The sequence below is a fragment of the Pleurodeles waltl genome, unplaced genomic scaffold, assembly GCF_031143425.1.
Source record: "Pleurodeles waltl isolate 20211129_DDA unplaced genomic scaffold, aPleWal1.hap1.20221129 scaffold_292, whole genome shotgun sequence".
NCBI lineage: Eukaryota > Metazoa > Chordata > Amphibia > Caudata > Salamandridae > Pleurodeles > Pleurodeles waltl.
The window spans coordinates 57,844-72,545 of NW_027149998.1; the positions used below are offsets into that span (position 1 = coordinate 57,844).

At 48.5% G+C, this 14,702-nt stretch overlaps 1 protein-coding gene across 1 annotated transcript in view; it reads left to right on the top strand.

Moving 5' to 3' along the window:
- LOC138275587 (zinc finger protein 638-like) overlaps nucleotides 1-14,702 on the top strand; it is a 156,252-nt gene that overhangs the window by 57,109 nt on the left and 84,441 nt on the right. Inside the window, exons 4-5 of the mRNA XM_069219131.1 lie at nucleotides 14,421-14,480; nucleotides 14,565-14,648. Coding sequence (XP_069075232.1) covers nucleotides 14,421-14,480; nucleotides 14,565-14,648 — 144 coding nt within the window. The remainder of the gene's footprint in view (nucleotides 1-14,420; nucleotides 14,481-14,564; nucleotides 14,649-14,702) is intronic.

Below are 14,702 nucleotides of genomic sequence, written 5' to 3' on the forward strand. Positions count from 1 at the left end.
CATTCTCGTCAAAACAGACAACATGACAACAATGTATTATCTAAACAAGCAGGGAGGGACGCACTCCACGCAGTTAAGCCTGTTAGCACAAAAAATTTGGCATTGGGCAATTCACAACCAAATTCGCCTAATTGCACAGTTTATACCAGGGATACAAAATCAACTCGCAGACAATCTCTCTCGAGATCACCAACAGGTCCACGAATGGGAAATTCACCCCCAAATACTGAACACTTATTTCAAACTCTGGGGAACACCTCAGATAGACTTGTTTGCGACAAGGGAGAACGCAAAATGCCAAAACTTCGCATCCAGATACCCACACAAACAATCCCAAGGCAATGCCCTATGGATGAACTGGTCAGGGATATTTGCTTACGCTTTTCCTCCTCTCCCTCTCCTTCCTTACCTGGTAAACAAACTCAGTCAAAGCAAACTCAAACTCATATTGATAGCACCAACTTGGGCAAGGCAACCCTGGTACACAACCCTGCTAGACCTATCAGTGGTACCCTGCATCAAATTGCCCAACAGGCCAGATCTGTTGACACAGCACAACCAAAAGATCAGACACCCAGATCCAGCATCGCTGAATCTAGCAATCTGGCTCCTGAAATCCTAGAATTCGGGCACTTACAACTTACCCAAGAATGTATGGAAGTCATAAAACAAGCCAGAAGGCCATCCACCAGGCACTGCTATGCAAGTAAATGGAAGAGGTTTGTTTGCTACTGCCATATTAATCAAATACAACCATTACACACAACTCCAGAACATGTAGTGGGTTACTTGCTTCACTTACAAAAATCTAACCTGGCTTTCTCTCCCATTAAAATACACCTTGCAGCAATATCTGCATACCTGCAGACTACCTATTCAACTTCCCTATATAAGATACCAGTCATTAAAGCATTCATGGAGGGCCTTAGGAGAATTATACCACCAAGAACACCACCTGTTCCTTCATGGAACCTAAATGTTGTCCTAACTAGACTTATGGGTCCACCTTTTGAACCCATGCACTCCTGCGACATACAGTTCCTAACCTGGAAGGTGGCATTTCTCATCGCCATTACTTCCCTAAGAAGAGTAAGCGAGATTCAGGCGTTTACAATACAGGAACCTTTTATACAACTACACAAGAATAAGGTCGTCCTAAGGACCAATCCTAAATTTTTGCCAAAGGTTATTTCACCGTTCCATCTAAATCAAACAGTGGAACTTCCAGTGTTCTTTCCACAGCCAGATACCGTAGCTGAAAGGGCACTACATACATTAGATGTCAAAAGAGCATTGATGTATTACATTGACAGAACAAAAAACATCAGAAAGACTAAACAACTATTTATTGCATTTCAAAAACCTCATGCAGGAAACCCAATATCAAAACAAGGTATAGCCAGATGGATAGTTAAATGCATCCAAATCTGCTACCTTAAAGCTAAACGACAGCTGCCCATTACACCAAGGGCACACTCAACCAGAAAGAAAGGTGCTACCATGGCCTTTCTAGGAAACATCCCAATGCAAGAAATATGTAAGGCAGCCACATGGTCTACGCCTCACACATTCACCAAGCACTACTGTGTAGACGTGTTATCCGCACAACAAGCCACAGTAGGTCAAGCCGTATTAAGAACATTATTTCAAACTACTTCCACTCCTACAGGCTGATCCACCGCTTTGGGGAGATAACTGCTGTAAGGAAATGCCTCCTTGGCATGGTTGCCCCCTGACTTTTTGCCTTTGCTGATGCTATGTTTACAATTGAAAGTGTGCTGAGGCCTGCTAACCAGGCCCCAGCACCAGTGTTCTTTCCCTAACCTGTACTTTTGTATCCACAATTGGCAGACCCTGGCATCCAGATAAGTCCCTTGTAACTGGTACTTCTAGTACCAAGGGCCCTGATGCCAAGGAAGGTCTCTAAGGGATGCAGCATGTCTTATGCCACCCTGGAGACCTCTCACTCAGCACAGACACACTGCTTGCCAGCTTGTGTGTGCTAGTGAGGACAAAACGAATAAGTCGACATGGCACTCCCCTCAGGGTGCCATGCCAGCCTCTCACTGCCTATGCAGTATAGGTAAGACACCCCTCTAGCAGGCCTTACAGCCCTAAGGCAGGGTGCACTATACCATAGGTGAGGGTACCAGTGCATGAGCATGGTACCCCTACAGTGTCTAAACAAAACCTTAGACATTGTAAGTGCAGGGTAGCCATAAGAGTATATGGTCTGGGAGTCTGTCAAACACGAACTCCACAGCACCATAATGGCTACACTGAAAACTGGGAAGTTTGGTATCAAACTTCTCAGCACAATAAATGCACACTGATGCCAGTGTACATTTTATTGTAAAATACACCACAGAGGGCACCTTAGAGGTGCCCCCTGAAACTTAACCAACTGTCTGTGTAGGCTGACTAGTTCCCGCAGCCTGCCACACCAGAGACATGTTGCTGGCCCCATGGGGAGAGTGCCTTTGTCACTCTGAGGCCAGTAACAAAGCCTGCACTGGGTGGAGATGCTAACACCTCCCCCAGGCAGGAGCTGTGACACCTGGCGGTGAGCCTCAAAGGCTCACCCCTTTGTCACAGCCCAGCAGGGCACTCCAGCTTAGTGGAGTTGCCCGCCCCCTCCGGCCACGGCCCCCACTTTTGGCGGCAAGGCTGGAGGGAACAAAGAAAGCAACAAGGAGGAGTCACTGGCCAGTCAGGACAGCCCCTAAGGTGTCCTGAGCTGAGGTGACTCTGACTTTTAGAAATCCTCCATCTTGCAGATGGAGGATTCCCCCAATAGGGTTAGGATTGTGACCCCCTCCCCTTGGGAGGAGGCACAAAGAGGGTGTACCCACCCTCAGGGCTAGTAGCCATTGGCTACTAACCCCCCAGACCTAAACACGCCCTTAAATTTAGTATTTAAGGGCTACCCTGAACCCTAGAAAATTAGATTCCTGCAACTACAAGAAGAAGGACTGCCTAGCTGAAAAACCCCTGCAGAGGAAGACCAGAAGACGACAACTGCCTTGGCTCCAGAAACTCACCGGCCTGTCTCCTGCCTTCCAAAGATCCTGCTCCAGCGACGCCTTCCAAAGGGACCAGCGACCTCGACATCCTCTGAGGACTGCCCCTGCTTCGAAAAGACAAGAAACTCCCGAGGACAGCGGACCTGCTCCAAGAAAGGCTGCAACTTTGTTTCCAGCAGCTTTAAAGAACCCTGCAAACTCCCCGCAAAAGGCGTGAGACTTGCAACACTGCACCCGGCGACCCCGACTCGGCTGGTGGCGATCCAACACCTCAGGAGGGACCCCAGGACTACTCTAAGACTGTGAGTACAAAAACCTGTCCCCCCTGAGCCCCCACAGCGCCGCCTGCAGAGGGAATCCCGAGGCTTCCCCTGACCGCGACTCTTTGAATCCTAAGTCCCGACACCTGGGAGAGACCCTGCACCCGCAGCCCCCAGGACCTGAAGGACCGGACTTTCACTGGAGGAGTGACCCCCAGGAGTCCCTCTCCCTTGCCCAAGTGGAGGTTTCCCCGAGGAACCCCCCCCTTGCCTGCCTGCAGCGCTGAAGAGATCCCTAGATCTCCCATTGACTTCCATTACAAACCCGACGCTTGTTTCTACACTGCACCCGGCCGCCCCCGCGCTGCTGAGGGTGAAATTTCTGTGTGGACTTGTGTCCCCCCCGGTGCCCTACAAAACCCCCCTGGTCTGCCCTCCGAAGACGCGGGTACTTACCTGCAAGCAGACCGGAACCGGGGCACCCCCTTCTCTCCATTCTAGCCTATGCGTTTTGGGCACCACTTTGAACTCTGCACCTGACCGGCCCTGAGCTGCTGGTGTGGTGACTTTGGGGTTGCTCTGAACCCCCAACGGTGGGCTACCTTGGACCAAGAACTGAACCCTGTAAGTGTCTTACTTACCTGGTAAACCTAACAAATACTTACCTCCCCTAGGAACTGTGAAAATTGCACTAAGTGTCCACTTTTAAAACAGCTATTTGTCAATAACTTGAAAAGTATACATGCAATTTTGATGATTTGAAGTTCCTAAAGTACTTACCTGCAATACCTTTCGAATGAGATATTACATGTAGAATTTGAACCTGTGGTTCTTAAAATAAACTAAGAAAAGATATTTTTCTATATAAAAACCTATTGGCTGGATTTGTCTCTGAGTGTGTGTACCTCATTTATTGTCTATGTGTATGTACAACAAATGCTTAACACTACTCCTTGGATAAGCCTACTGCTCGACCACACTACCACAAAATAGAGCATTAGTATTATCTATTTTTACCACTATTTTACCTCTAAGGGGAACCCTTGGACTCTGTGCATGCTATTCCTTACTTTGAAATAGCACATACAGAGCCAACTTCCTACATTGGTGGATCAGCGGTGGGGTACAAGACTTTGCATTTGCTGGACTACTCAGCCAATACCTGATCACACGACAAATTCCAAAATTGTCATTAGAAATTGATTTTTGCAATTTGAAAAGTTTTCTAAATTCTTAAAAGACCTGCTAGGGCCTTGTGTTAGATCCTGTTTAGCATTTCTTTTAGAGTTTAAAAGTTTGTAAAAGTTTGAATTAGATTCTAGAACCAGTTTTAGTTTCTTAAAAAGTATTCCAACTTTTAGAAGCATAATGTCTAGCACAGATGTGAATGTGGTGGAACTCGACACCACACCTTACCTCCATCTACAGATGAGAGAGCTAAGGTCACTCTGTAAACTAAAGAAAATAGCAATGGGCCCCAAACCTACCAAAGTACAGCTCCAGGAGCTTTTGGCAGAGTTTGAAAAGGCCAACCCCTCTGAGGATGGCCACTCAGAGGATGAAGATAGTGACTTGGAGGGAAATTCCCCCCCTCCAGTCCTACTTAGGGAGAGCAGGGCTTCTCAAGCCCTGACTCCACAAATAATAGTCAGAGATGCTGGTTCCCTCACAGGAGGGACCAACAACTCTGAAATCACTGAGGATAACTCCAGTGAAGAGGACATCCAGTTAGCCAGGATGGCCAAAAGATTGGCTTTGGAAAGACAGATCCTAGCCATAGAGAGGGAAAGACAAGAGATGGGCCTAGGACCCATCAATGGTGGCAGCAACATAAATAGGGTCAGAGATTCTCCTGACATGTTGAAAATCCCCAAAGGGATTGTAACTAAATATGAAGATGGTGATGACATCACCAAATGGTTCACAGCTTTTGAGAGGGCTTGTGTAACCAGAAAAGTGAACAGATCTCACTGGGGTGCTCTCCTTTGGGAAATGTTCACAGGAAAGTGTAGGGATAGACTCCTCACACTCTCTGGACAAGATGCAGAATCTTATGACCTCATGAAGGGTACCCTGATTGAGGGCTTTGGATTCTCCACTGAGGAGTACAGGATTAGGTTCAGGGGGGCTCAAAAATCCTCGAGCCAGACCTGGGTTGACTTTGTTGACTACTCAGTGAAAACACTAGATGGTTGGATTCAAGGCAGTGGTGTAAGTAATTATGATGGGCTGTACAATTTATTTGTGAAAGAACACCTGTTAAGTAATTGTTTCAATGATAAACTGCATCAGCATCTGGTAGACCTAGGACCAATTTCTCCCCAAGAATTGGGAAAGAAGGCGGACCATTGGGTCAAGACAAGGGTGTCCAAGACTTCAACAGGGGGTGACCAAAAGAAAGGGGTCACGAAGACTCCCCAGCAGAAGGGTGATGAGACAACCAAAACTAAAAATAGTAAAGAGTCTTCCACAGGCCCCCAAAAACCTGCACAGGAGGGTGGGCCCAGAGCCTCTTCACAAAACAATGGGTACAAGGGTAAAAACTTTGATCCCAAAAAGGCCTGGTGTCATAGCTGTAAACAGCATGGACACCAAACTGGAGACAAGGCCTGTCCCAAGAAAGGTTCCACTCCAAACTCCCATCCAGGTAACACTGGTATGGCTAGTCTCCAAGTGGGATCAACAGTGTGCCCAGAGCAAATCAGGGTCCACACTGAAGCTACTCTAGTTTCTGAGGGTGGGGTGGATTTAGCCACACTAGCTGTCTGGCCGCCTAACATGCAAAAATACAGACAGCAACTCTTAATTAATGGGACTAGAATAGAGGGCCTGAGGGATACAGGTGCCAGTGTCACCATGGTGACAGAGAAACTGGTTTCCCCTGGCCAATACCTGACTGGAAAAACTTACACAGTCACCAACGCTGACAATCAGAGAAAAGTACATCCCATGGCAATGGTTACTTTAGAATGGGGAGGGGTCAATGGCCTGAAGCAGGTGGTGGTCTCCTCAAATATCCCAGTGGACTGTCTGCTTGGAAATGACCTGGAGTCCTCAGCATGGGCTGAGGTAGAGCTAAAAACCCATGCAGCAATGCTGGGTATCCCTGAACTGGTGTGTGTGAAAACAAGAGCACAATACAAGGCACAGGGTGAAAAAGTAGAGCTGGAGTCTGGAAAAATGGCCCAGCCTACCAAGAGAACAGGAAAGTCAGTTGGGAAACCAACTGCAACACAGCAAAAGAAAGGGAACCTCTCTTCTCAGGAAGAAGTTCTGCCCTCTGAGGGAACTGAGCCTTTGGAGCTTGAACCTTATCAGGTTGAGCTCTTAGGCCCAGGGGGACCCTCAAGGGAGGAGCTGTGTAAGGGACAAGAAACCTGTCCCTCTCTTGAAGGCCTTAGGCAGCAAGCTGCTGAAGAGTCCAAAGGCAAGAAAAATGGAACACATAGGGTCTATTGGGAAGATGGGCTCCTGTACACTGAGGCCAGAGACCCCAAACCTGGTGCCACTAGGAGAGTGGTAGTGCCTCAGCTGTTCAGAGAGTTCATCCTAACATTGGCCCATGACATTCCCCTTGCTGGACATTTGGGACAAACCAAGACGTGGGAGAGGTTAGTCAACCACTTCTACTGGCCCAATATGTCCAACATGGTTAAGGAGTTTTGCCTCTCCTGCCCCACCTGTCAAGCCAGTGGTAAGACAGGTGGGCATCCAAAGGCCCCCCTCATTCCACTCCCAGTGGTGGGGGTGCCCTTTGAAAGAGTGGGTGTGGACATAGTTGGTCCACTAGAACCTCCCACAGCCTCAGGAAATATGTATATCCTGGTAGTAGTGGATCATGCTACCAGGTATCCTGAAGCTATTCCCCTTAGGTCGACTACTGCCCCTGCAGTAGCCAAGGCCCTCATTGGTATCTTTACCAGAGTGGGTTTCCCTAAGGAGGTGGTGTCTGACAGAGGTACCAACTTCATGTCAGCATACCTAAAGCACATGTGGAATGAGTGTGGAGTGACTTATAAATTCACTACACCATACCATCCACAAACTAATGGCTTAGTTGAGAGATTCAACAAGACATTAAAGGGCATGATCATGGGGCTCCCAGAAAAACTCAAAAGGAGATGGGATGTCCTCCTGCCATGTCTGCTTTTCGCTTACAGGGAGGTACCACAGAAGGGAGTAGGGTTCTCACCCTTTGAACTTCTGTTTGGTCATCCTGTAAGGGGACCACTTGCCCTTGTTAAAGAAGGCTGGGAGAGACCTCTCCATGAGCCTAAACAGGACATAGTGGACTATGTACTTGGCCTTCGCTCTAGAATGGCAGAGTACATGGAAAAGGCAACCAAAAACCTTGAGGCCAGCCAACAACTCCAGAAGTTTTGGTATGACCAAAAGGCTGCACTGGTTGAGTTCCAACCAGGGCAGAAAGTCTGGGTTCTGGAGCCGGTGGCTCCCAGGGCACTCCAGGACAAATGGAGTGGCCCTTACCCAGTGCTAGAGAGGAAGAGTCAGGTCACCTACCTGGTGGACCTGGGCACAAGCAGGAGCCCCAAGAGGGTAATCCATGTGAACCGCCTTAAGCTCTTCCATGACAGGGCTGATGTGAATCTGTTGATGGTAACAGATGAGGATCAGGAGGCAGAGAGTGAACCTCTCCCTGATCTTCTGTCGTCAGACCCAAAAGATGGCACAGTAGATGGAGTGATCTACTCAGACACCCTCTCTGGCCAACAGCAGGCTGATTGTAGGAGAGTCCTACAACAGTTTCCTGAGCTTTTCTCCCTAACCCCTGGTCAGACACACCTGTGTACCCATGATGTGGACACAGGAGACAGCATGCCTGTCAAGAACAAAATCTTCAGACAGTCTGACCATGTTAAGGAAAGCATCAAGATGGAAGTCCACAAGATGCTGGAATTGGGAGTGATTGAGCGCTCTGACAGCCCCTGGGCTAGCCCAGTGGTCTTAGTCCCCAAACCTCACACCAAAGATGGAAAGAAAGAGATGAGGTTTTGTGTGGACTACAGAGGGCTCAACTCTGTCACCAAGACAGATGCCCATCCAATTCCAAGAGCTGATGAGCTCATTGATAAATTAGGTGCTGCCAAATTTCTAAGTACCTTTGACTTAACAGCAGGGTACTGGCAAATAAAAATGGCACCTGGAGCAAAAGAAAAGACAGCATTCTCCACACCTGATGGGCATTATCAGTTTACTGTTATGCCCTTTGGTTTAAAGAATGCCCCTGCCACCTTCCAAAGGTTGGTGAATCAAGTCCTTGCTGGCTTGGAGTCCTTTAGCACAGCTTATCTTGATGATATTGCTGTCTTTAGCTCCACCTGGCAGGATCACCTGGTCCACCTGAGGAAGGTTTTGAAGGCTCTGCAATCTGCAGGCCTCTCTATCAAGGCATCCAAATGCCAGATAGGGCAGGGAACTGTGGTTTACTTGGGCCACCTTGTAGGTGGAGGCCAAGTTCAGCCACTCCAACCCAAGATCCAGACCATTCTGGACTGGGTAGCTCCAAAAACCCAGACTCAAGTCAGGGCATTCCTTGGCTTGACTGGGTACTACAGGAGGTTTGTGAAGGGATATGGATCCATTGTGACAGCCCTCACTGAGCTCACCTCCAAGAAAATGCCCAAGAAAGTAAACTGGACTGTGGACTGCCAACAGGCCTTTGACACCCTGAAACAGGCAATGTGCTCAGCACCAGTTCTCAAAGCTCCAGATTATTCTAAGCAGTTCATTGTGCAGACTGATGCCTCTGAACATGGGATAGGGGCAGTTTTGTCCCAAACAAATGATGATGGCCTTGACCAGCCTGTTGCTTTCATTAGCAGGAGGTTACTCCCCAGGGAGCAGCGTTGGAGTGCCATTGAGAGGGAGGCCTTTGCTGTGGTTTGGTCCCTGAAGAAGCTGAGACCATACCTCTTTGGGACTCACTTCCTAGTTCAAACTGACCACAGACCTCTCAAATGGCTGATGCAAATGAAAGGTGAAAATCCTAAACTGTTGAGGTGGTCCATCTCCCTACAGGGAATGGACTTTATAGTGGAACACAGACCTGGGACTGCCCATGCCAATGCAGATGGCCTTTCCAGGTTCTTCCACTTAGAAAATGAAGACTCTCTTGGGAAAGGTTAGTCTCATCCTCTTTCGTTTGGGGGGGGGTTGTGTAAGGAAATGCCTCCTTGGCATGGTTGCCCCCTGACTTTTTGCCTTTGCTGATGCTATGTTTACAATTGAAAGTGTGCTGAGGCCTGCTAACCAGGCCCCAGCACCAGTGTTCTTTCCCTAACCTGTACTTTTGTATCCACAATTGGCAGACCCTGGCATCCAGATAAGTCCCTTGTAACTGGTACTTCTAGTACCAAGGGCCCTGATGCCAAGGAAGGTCTCTAAGGGATGCAGCATGTCTTATGCCACCCTGGAGACCTCTCACTCAGCACAGACACACTGCTTGCCAGCTTGTGTGTGCTAGTGAGGACAAAACGAATAAGTCGACATGGCACTCCCCTCAGGGTGCCATGCCAGCCTCTCACTGCCTATGCAGTATAGGTAAGACACCCCTCTAGCAGGCCTTACAGCCCTAAGGCAGGGTGCACTATACCATAGGTGAGGGTACCAGTGCATGAGCATGGTACCCCTACAGTGTCTAAACAAAACCTTAGACATTGTAAGTGCAGGGTAGCCATAAGAGTATATGGTCTGGGAGTCTGTCAAACACGAACTCCACAGCACCATAATGGCTACACTGAAAACTGGGAAGTTTGGTATCAAACTTCTCAGCACAATAAATGCACACTGATGCCAGTGTACATTTTATTGTAAAATACACCACAGAGGGCACCTTAGAGGTGCCCCCTGAAACTTAACCAACTGTCTGTGTAGGCTGACTAGTTCCCGCAGCCTGCCACACCAGAGACATGTTGCTGGCCCCATGGGGAGAGTGCCTTTGTCACTCTGAGGCCAGTAACAAAGCCTGCACTGGGTGGAGATGCTAACACCTCCCCCAGGCAGGAGCTGTGACACCTGGCGGTGAGCCTCAAAGGCTCACCCCTTTGTCACAGCCCAGCAGGGCACTCCAGCTTAGTGGAGTTGCCCGCCCCCTCCGGCCACGGCCCCCACTTTTGGCGGCAAGGCTGGAGGGAACAAAGAAAGCAACAAGGAGGAGTCACTGGCCAGTCAGGACAGCCCCTAAGGTGTCCTGAGCTGAGGTGACTCTGACTTTTAGAAATCCTCCATCTTGCAGATGGAGGATTCCCCCAATAGGGTTAGGATTGTGACCCCCTCCCCTTGGGAGGAGGCACAAAGAGGGTGTACCCACCCTCAGGGCTAGTAGCCATTGGCTACTAACCCCCCAGACCTAAACACGCCCTTAAATTTAGTATTTAAGGGCTACCCTGAACCCTAGAAAATTAGATTCCTGCAACTACAAGAAGAAGGACTGCCTAGCTGAAAAACCCCTGCAGAGGAAGACCAGAAGACGACAACTGCCTTGGCTCCAGAAACTCACCGGCCTGTCTCCTGCCTTCCAAAGATCCTGCTCCAGCGACGCCTTCCAAAGGGACCAGCGACCTCGACATCCTCTGAGGACTGCCCCTGCTTCGAAAAGACAAGAAACTCCCGAGGACAGCGGACCTGCTCCAAGAAAGGCTGCAACTTTGTTTCCAGCAGCTTTAAAGAACCCTGCAAACTCCCCGCAAAAGGCGTGAGACTTGCAACACTGCACCCGGCGACCCCGACTCGGCTGGTGGCGATCCAACACCTCAGGAGGGACCCCAGGACTACTCTAAGACTGTGAGTACAAAAACCTGTCCCCCCTGAGCCCCCACAGCGCCGCCTGCAGAGGGAATCCCGAGGCTTCCCCTGACCGCGACTCTTTGAATCCTAAGTCCCGACACCTGGGAGAGACCCTGCACCCGCAGCCCCCAGGACCTGAAGGACCGGACTTTCACTGGAGGAGTGACCCCCAGGAGTCCCTCTCCCTTGCCCAAGTGGAGGTTTCCCCGAGGAACCCCCCCCTTGCCTGCCTGCAGCGCTGAAGAGATCCCTAGATCTCCCATTGACTTCCATTACAAACCCGACGCTTGTTTCTACACTGCACCCGGCCGCCCCCGCGCTGCTGAGGGTGAAATTTCTGTGTGGACTTGTGTCCCCCCCGGTGCCCTACAAAACCCCCCTGGTCTGCCCTCCGAAGACGCGGGTACTTACCTGCAAGCAGACCGGAACCGGGGCACCCCCTTCTCTCCATTCTAGCCTATGCGTTTTGGGCACCACTTTGAACTCTGCACCTGACCGGCCCTGAGCTGCTGGTGTGGTGACTTTGGGGTTGCTCTGAACCCCCAACGGTGGGCTACCTTGGACCAAGAACTGAACCCTGTAAGTGTCTTACTTACCTGGTAAACCTAACAAATACTTACCTCCCCTAGGAACTGTGAAAATTGCACTAAGTGTCCACTTTTAAAACAGCTATTTGTCAATAACTTGAAAAGTATACATGCAATTTTGATGATTTGAAGTTCCTAAAGTACTTACCTGCAATACCTTTCGAATGAGATATTACATGTAGAATTTGAACCTGTGGTTCTTAAAATAAACTAAGAAAAGATATTTTTCTATATAAAAACCTATTGGCTGGATTTGTCTCTGAGTGTGTGTACCTCATTTATTGTCTATGTGTATGTACAACAAATGCTTAACACTACTCCTTGGATAAGCCTACTGCTCGACCACACTACCACAAAATAGAGCATTAGTATTATCTATTTTTACCACTATTTTACCTCTAAGGGGAACCCTTGGACTCTGTGCATGCTATTCCTTACTTTGAAATAGCACATACAGAGCCAACTTCCTACAACTGCTTACTAGTCTATGCAGAACATGCGTATCTACAGCGACAGATGCCATCGAACTGAAAATGTCACTTACCCAGTGTACATCTGTTCGTGGCATCAGTCGCAGTAGATTCGCATGTGCCCACCCGCCTCCCCGGGAGCCTGTAGCAGTTTGGAAGTTACCTTCAATTATTTATATATGTATCATCTCAACCTTAAATAGGTGCATACTTAGTCACTCCATTGCATGGGCACTATTACTACAATTCAACTCCTACCTCACCCTCTGCGGGGGAAAAACAATCGAAGATGGAGTCGGCGCCCATGCGCAATGGAGACAAAAGGAGGAGTCACTCGGTCCCGTGACTCGAAAGACTTCTTCGAAGAAAAACAACTTGTAACACTCCGGCCCAACACCAGATGGCGAGCTATTGCAGAACATGCGAATCTACTGCGACTGATGCCACGAACAGATGTACACTGGGTAAGTGACATTTTCATTTCTAGGGTTCAGGGTAGCCCTTAAATACTAAATTTAAGGGCGTGTTTAGGTCTGGGGGGTTAGTAGCCAATGGCTACTAGCCCTGAGGGTGGGTACACCCTCTTTGTGCCTCCTCCCAAGGGGAGAGGGTCACAATCCTAACCCTATTGGGGGAATCCTCCATCTGCAAGATGGAGGATTTCTAAAAGTTAGTCACCTCAGCTCAGGACACCTTAGGGGCTGTCCTGACTGGCCAGTGACTCCTCCTTGTTATTCTCATTATTTTCTCCGGCCTTGCCGCCAAAAGTGGGGGCCGGGGCCGGAGGGGGCGGGCAACTCCACTAGCTGGAGTGTCCTGCGGTGCTGTGACAAAGGGGTGAGCCTTTGAGGCTCACCGCCAGGTGTTACAGCTCCTGCCTGGGGGAGGTGTTAGCATCTCCACCCAGTGCAGGCTTTGTTACTGGCCTCAGAGTGACAAAGGCACTCTCCCCATGGGGCCAGCAACATGTCTCTAGTGTGGCAGGCTGCTGGAACTAGTCAGCCTACACAGATAGTCGGTTAAGTTTCAGGGGGCACCTCTAAGGTGCCCTCTGGGGTGTATTTTGCAATAAAATATACACTGGCATCAGTGTGCATTTATTGTGCTGAGAAGTTTGATACCAAACTTCCCAGTTTTCAGTGTAGCCATTATGGTGCTGTGGAGTTAGTGTTTGACAGACTCCCAGACCATATACTCTTATGGCTACCCTGCACTTACAATGTCTAAGGTTTTGCTTAGACACTGTAGGGGTACAGTGCTCATGCACTGGTACCCTCACCTATGGTATAGTGCACCCTGCCTTAGGGCTGTAAGGCCTGCTAGAGGGGTGTCTTACCTATACTGCATAGGCAGTGAGAGGCTGGCATGGCACCCTGAGGGGAGTGCCATGTCGACTTACTCGTTTTGTCCTCACTAGCACACACAAGCTGGCAAGCAGTGTGTCTGTGCTGAGTGAGAGGTCTCCAGGGTGGCATAAGACATGCTGCAGCCCTTAGAGACCTTCCTTGGCATCAGGGCCCTTGGTACTAGAAGTACCAGTTACAAGGGACTTATCTGGATGCCAGGGTCTGCCAATTGTGGATACAATGGTACATTTTAGGTGAAAGAACACTGGTGCTGGGGCCTGGTTAGCAGGGTCCCAGCACACTTCTCAGTCAAGTCAGCATCAGTATCAGGCAAAAAGTGGGGGGTAACTGCAACAGGGAGCCATTTCTTTACACTACTCCTCTAATAAGCCTACTGCTCGACCACACTACCACAAAATAGAGCATTAGAATTCTCTTTTTGCCACTATCTTACCTCTAAGGGGAACCCTTGGACTCTGTGCATACTATTCCTTACTTTGAAATAGTGCATACAGAGCCAACTTCCTACACCTCTGATAAAGCTAACTGCTCTCCCACACTACCAGAAAAGACTGCATTAGTAATAACTAGTTTAGCCTCTGTTAAGCTTTTGGGGAATCCCTGGACTCTATACACTATCATTTTGATATAGTATATACAGAGCCAGTATCCTGCAATTTATATCTGAGATATAGTTTAATTTAGAGCTGAGGAGTGTACAACACTTGGTATTGTCAAGTTTGTTCATCGTAGTTTTCAAATTCCTTACCTTGGCAAAAAATATACATGTTTTGGTTTGGAAGTACTCCCTGAATTCAGTTTTTTATTTTATTTTAAAGCACCTTAGCGGTTACTGCTGAGCTCTAGCTCTTTAAAAACCCGTAACATCTTGATTTTGTTAAATGCAGTTTCATTACTTCTGTTTCAGAAAAGCTGCCAGAGAAATCATTGAAGCCAGATTTCAGTCAACCTAAGCAAGCTATCAAAGGTATGTCCTTCTGCCTGCACAAAATAAGATCTGTTTATTGCCATTTTGTTGGACTGTTTTGACACTACTTATGATTTGTTTTAGTAAATCCGAAAGCAAATAATGTTGAGAAGGGCCCAGAAGTGAGTAAAACTCCAGCTGTACAGAAAACAGAAGATTCCAGAAAAGGTAAATCGCAAATTCAGTTGTTTTGTAGCGATGCTAAATACCTTATGTTTTCAC